Source organism: Puntigrus tetrazona, chromosome 14 (assembly GCF_018831695.1).
Source record: "Puntigrus tetrazona isolate hp1 chromosome 14, ASM1883169v1, whole genome shotgun sequence".
NCBI classification, from domain to species: Eukaryota; Metazoa; Chordata; class Actinopteri; order Cypriniformes; family Cyprinidae; genus Puntigrus; species Puntigrus tetrazona.
Window position 1 is genome coordinate 5,739,018 of NC_056712.1, and position 6,268 is coordinate 5,745,285.

A 6,268-nucleotide genomic window follows, 5' to 3' on the forward strand; every position below is an offset into this window, starting at 1 on the left:
TACTGCTATCAAAATAACCTAACTACAGTTTGATTGAGATTAACTGGAATGCACGATGCAAAAATATGATTTTTGAAATCTGTTTTTACAAATAAACTCTTCATATATACATATCAGCATATTACAATCATAATAAGCATCATGTTACTCTGCAGAGTGGATTTAATGGCTGCTAAAAATTTGTTTTTGCATCACAGGGATAAATTACATTTTAAAATGTATTCTAATAGACGATTACAATTCTTTATTCTGAATTGTAATCGTTTCACAATATTTCTGATCAAATCAATGCAGCAGAAAGAGTGAGCAGAAGAGACGAGTACATTCTGCACAGAAAGCCAGTACATTCTGCTAAATATCTTCTTCCATATTGTTCCATAGTAGTCATACAGGTTCAGCATGACACAAGGATGAGAAAACGCTGACAGAATTTTCATTTTTGGGTGAACTATTTCTTTAATAAGAACTGTTGAGTCTAATGAAGAATTCAGCTCTTTCTCTCTGGTTCTTGCTCTGTATAAAGATGAGTAATGTGTGCGGTGCCGTGCAGCACATGAGGGAATATATTATCCTCCTCGGCCTGTCCTGGCAATGATGAATGTCCAGGGTGTGTGCACTGCGGAGTCACCCCCACTCACTCTCTTCTTTCGTTCCTTCCTCCCTTCCCTTTTCTCTCTATCTCTCTGACACTCTTTTTCTCTATATCTTTTCCTTTTATTTTGTTTCTGTCTTTCATGTTCTCTAGTCCTCTTTACCTGTGTCTTCTTGTCACTGCACAGTTCCACAGACAAAACAAGAAAGGGAACTTGTATAACATCTAAGCGGGGAAACTCTTGGCACTGACAGGATGGGGTCAGAGTGGACGCCTAAAGGGCCGTTCACACAAGACAAATTCTTGCATCTGCCTGTTCTTCTATGCTCTAGAAGGTTTATGAGTAGCTGAATGAGTAACTAACACAACTACTACCGGGAAAGGATAAAGAAATAAAATAGACGAGATGCACAGAATGTAAGTGATTGATTTCGTCGTGCTATGGACTACATAAACTGTTGTTTCTATGAACTAATAAGGTGAAAATTTAGATTACTTGTATCATGATCTTTTTGAAGCTTGAAAATGTTGGTTGTGTGGACTGTCAATGCATGAAAGTTTTAGGAGAGAATATTAAAAATATCTTTATTCGAAACACAAAAAGGGTGAGCAAATACATTTTTAAATAACAGGGTAAGGCAACGCTTTAGCCATAAAGTATGTTTGCAATTATGAAAATAAAGATGTTTGGTTCCATTCCACTGCGACAGCAGTAAATGTTTTTGCATGCAAGAACTCAATCTGGGTGAACAGCCCCCGACTCATCAATCCCAAGGGCCAACATGTTTGCCAACTTCGCAGGTTTCCAATGCCAGTTGAGTTTCAACACACCTGGGATGCAAAATGTGCATAGATGCGCTGCCTTCTTTGCTAACAGCCCCTCCGATATGTCTCCGTGATCTATGGGTTTCACCGTGAAGAGCCTTAAGATGTGTATCGGCATCTACTTTAAACAAGTTCATGGCAGCACTCCATTCTCGTAATGTGTTTCTGGATGGTTCTCCTTCCAATAGCTGTGGCGAAGAACGATTTAAATTGTTTCCTCGGAAGGAGCCCACGAAATTCGTACCTAAACTGCTTCTACTGGGTCAAGTTTGTCAGTTAGGATTCTTCATAATAGAGCTCTCCAATTACGTGGGTGGAAAGTTTTGCCAGCGTTGGTAGTAATGGGTCAGGATAGGTAATCCTAGACCTGTATAAAAAGGGTAAAACATCAACACAATGCTTGTGTAACATCTCCACTAAACGAGAAGCCCTTGCGCAGCTATTAGTCTGCCTGGTTGAGAGGCAGAGTATTAGACAGGAGGTTCTGGCCTTGCTGATGGTCCAGCGCAATAAAGGCGCTGCGACGCTGAAAGTTGTACACCAGCAAAGAGCTGCAAAATAGATGCACTCGCATTAGTGCGCTGCCTGGCGCCCACTCAGAACCCGACCGAGATTAATCACCTGTCACGACGGGTTGTTTTCCAGCTCTCCCTCTCTTTCTCTTTCTCTCTCACTCTGTTTCCCTCTCTCTCCTTCTCTCTGTTTTCTTTTGCGGGGGAGAACGATACACAGACTTGCCTTTAATTCTGCTCGCCTGCCCACAGGCGCTGTAGGATTGTGCCAGCGCTGCAGCAGACCACGCTGGGTGTGTGTGTGTGTGTGTGTGTGTNCATATGCAACATAAACCAATAATCAAAGTACAGTGATGTGGCTTTGGCTGAATACCAATTACTCTGGGTCTTACAGCGTACCCCTGTTGGACTCCACTCCAGTCTGAGAAGCCAACAAGGGCGTTTCTAATGCAGATATACCACTCCCACTGAGAGGAGGCTGTTTGCAGTGAGTGTGTTTACGGTGGATGCAAACACGCACACCAAATGTCATAACCCCTTTTTGAAGCCATTAGCTCTCATTCCATCAGCTGTTTTGAGCAGGCTGAGGAAGCTGTTTGATGAAATATTAGTATACACATTACCCTAATAAGAGTAACAGTGCAAACCACAGAGCATTAAAACACACTTAATTAAAGATGCACACTGATTATTCACCCTGAAACAACAGTGTTATGACTTGTTTGTTACCAGTATTGTTTTCTTCATTGAGGAGGCTTTGATTCAATTTGAAGTTTTTGTTACGTAGGTGTTTTTTTTGTGAACATTCAGAAAAGTTAAAGTCTTAAAGAAATAGTTCACCCACAAATGAAAATTCGGATTTCATTTAATCACCCTCGTGCCATTTCAGATCTTTATGACTTCCTTTCTTCTGTGGAATGTATATATAAACACCCACCAACAACTTTATTAAGTACACCTTGCTTGTATCGGTTATGACCACTTTTTGAATTCAGAACTGCCTTGATTCTTTGTGCCATATATTCAACAAGGTGCCGAAAGCATTCCTTAGAGATCCAGTCGAGGTTATTTGAGTAAAGCGAACTCATTGTCATGCTCAGGAAATCAGTTTGAGATTATCCTGCTGGAAGTGGTCAGAAAGGGATGGACATGGTCAGCAACAGTACTCAGGTAGGTCATGGTATTTAAACTTTGCTCAACAGATACTGAGTTGCCCAAAGTGTGTTAGAAAAATATCCCCTACATCGTTGCACAACCTGCAGCATCAGAACCAATGATAAAAGTCAGGATGGATCCATGCTTTCATGTTGTTTACACCAAATTCTGACCCTGCCATCTGCAAATCACAGAAGAAATTGAAACTCAACAGAATGGCAACCTTTTTTTCTATCTTGTATCGCCAATTTAGATGATCCTGTACAAACTGTAGCCTCAGTTTCCTGTTCTTAGTTGACAGGGGTGACGCCCGCTTTGGTCTTCTGCTGGTTTGATGAGTTATGCGTTCAGAGATCTTGCTCTGCATAACTTGGTTGTAACGAGTGGTTATTTGAGTTACTGTTCTCTTTCTATCAGCTCGAACCAGTCTGGCCATTCTCCTCTGGCCTCTGGCATCAACAAGGCATTTTCGCCCACAGAACTGCCGCTCACTGGATATTTTCAAATTTTCTGACCATTCTCTGTAAACCCTAGAGATGGTTGTGCATGAAAATCCCAACAGATCAGCAGTTTGTTAAATATTCAGACCAGCCCATCTGGTACCAACAACTATGCTGTGTTCAAAGTTTTTTAAATCACCTTTTGTCCCCATTCTGATGCTCAGTTTGAACTTCAACAGATTGTCTAGACCATGTCTACATATTTACCTAAACGTAGGGTGATGTCCTCTTTTTCCCAGACATGTCTTCTTTTTGGACCTAAAAACGCATCTGGCTGAGATGTATAATTTGCCCTAAATGTTTGGGATTTGGCTTTTGCTTTCTTTCAAAAATTGCCATCCATTGGGTGCATTTTTGCATCAATATCTCTGACCGGGACTGTTTTCTTATTTCGGGTACCATTGAATTTCTGACAATTACTGCCTGCACCTGCAAAAAAAAAAATAAATAAAATAAAAATTTATATAATTTTCGCATATCGGGGAGCCTCAATAAGTATGCAGAGTATTTAAATCACTTTGGATGCAACACATGTTCGATGCAAATTTTACCAAATCTACATTTTTGGCACGGAATTGGACTGATTTTAAACTCTTGTGAAGGGTGGATTTTCGCCTGTGGGTTAAAAGTGTGAAATATTACATGCATTACATTTGACTGAAATTCTTGTATTGAAACAGTTTTACATTCTACCCATGACAACACTGGTAGATGTTAAGTTTTGTGAAGGATGGCCAATGAAAGCCTTTTAGCTGTGATTATGATCAATCTGCCCTGAATTGCTGCTATGTGATTGGCTGGATAGATATTTGCATTATCAAGCAGTTGAACAGGTGTACCTAATAAAGTGGCCGTTGAGTGTAAATATAAACTAGTGGTTTACAGTTTCCGTAATATGCATTCGTTGTTGTTATTACACAGCGTCTGCACTAAAAGCACTCGTATAGAAAGTTTTAGTGCTTGTTTTTATTGCGACTAAACAAAAGGACACATCTGTGTCTGCATTTGTTGTTCTATTTAAGACCATTAGATATCTGCTGTGAAAAATCTATAGCCTGGTAAGCCTGCCTGCAATTTGTGAAATGTTATCAAAGACTTCCTCATCCTAGGGCTTCATGTCTTCTGTTTTATAATCAGCCTCCTACACATGTACTAATCAGGGGCTTTAATCAGAACAAGAGAGCCCCACAAATAACCAACTCATCTGCAGCAATTACGGACTTCCCTGTGCATGAGCCACATCTTGAGGTGAATCTCGCCGAGGTAGGATTAGTTTCAATGAAAATTCGGCTTGGTAATGGTATAAAAAAAGCTATTTAATTTGGGATATTTGTCTGATCTTCTCATTTGGGATTTTACTATTGGATTTGCTTGTCAAAGTGTAAAGCCTAATGTGTTCTACTGATCTTCGTTTACTGAGGAAACACTGCTAGTGCTTTTGTCAGGCCACTAGCAGCTGGCGAGAAAGGGTTGTTTAATCATACTGCAGATATAAAAAGTGTTTACTGTTTGTTCAGAGGATATTTTGCTTCATTTTCTCTTTCTGTAGACATCCACGATGAGAATGGGCTGAGACCCGTAATGGTTTACATCCACGGTGGGTCCTACATGGAAGGTACAGGCAACATGATTGACGGCAGCATTCTGGCCAGCTACGGAAATGTAATTGTGGTGACCCTGAACTATAGGCTGGGAGTACTGGGTAAGTCATTGGTTTTTCATTAAATGGTGCATGGTTTTGATTATGGGATATCTTGCTGACCTCCTGTTTTATATTCACCCTCCCACACACGTAATAAAGATATACACATGTGTTCAAGTGCCTCATGATCTTGGAATAGCTGAGAAATAAAAGGGTCATGGGTTTAAAAGTCACACACTTTAAAATGAAGATTTCATTTTGTTTATTCGTTGAATAAAAAGAAGAGCTAGAATGTTATGTAAATGCTTTATGAGGCCTAGTTTAATTCCCTGCACTCAGTTATGGTCATGAAATGCAAATAGAATATTCTTATGAATCTTTTTCCTGTTGGAAGAAGTCCCTAATGAGTTCAGTTTCTTGATCGGTTATGCTTCAGTGTTATTATGCTTTTATAGTATTTTTAATAGCTAGTTTTTCTTTTATATATCTATTTTGGTAACACCTCATTTTGATGGTCCCTTATGAACATTCTGTTGACAATAAGTAACTGTGCATCTACATGTATTTTTTTTTATTAAAGTATAAGTAGATTGTCTGATTTTATCTGCTAACTCTTTATTGTGATGATCTATCAACACACATTCCACTGACTATAGGTAGATTTTCAAGAACATGTTAACTTATTCGAACCCTACAAGTCTACTAATACTCTACAAAAAATCTAATGAAAGTTAGTTGACATGTGGGTGCAATGGTACTTATTGTCAACAGGATGTTTATAAGGGACCATCAAAATAAAGTGAAACCAATTTATATTTTTAGTTATAGTTTACTTTCTAGTATTTTTTAAAATATTTTCTTTAAGGAACAATTCTCACTCTTATCTACCTGCCTATTAGCATGAATATTACTAGCATACAGACCATTTATTGTTACATCCCTTAACCTTACCTATACCTAAAGCTCAACAACTACTATAAAAATTATTAAATAGAAAATTAAATTTGAGTAAATTAGCAGTTTATTAAGGGATTTTTTTATT

At 38.8% G+C, this 6,268-nt stretch overlaps 1 protein-coding gene across 1 annotated transcript in view; it reads left to right on the forward strand.

Moving 5' to 3' along the window:
- LOC122358230 (neuroligin-3-like) overlaps positions 1–6,268 on the forward strand; it is a 53,156-nt gene that overhangs the window by 885 nt on the left and 46,003 nt on the right. Inside the window, exon 2 of the mRNA XM_043258014.1 lies at positions 5,134–5,286. Within this exon, the coding sequence (XP_043113949.1) occupies positions 5,134–5,286 (153 nt within the window). The remainder of the gene's footprint in view (positions 1–5,133; positions 5,287–6,268) is intronic.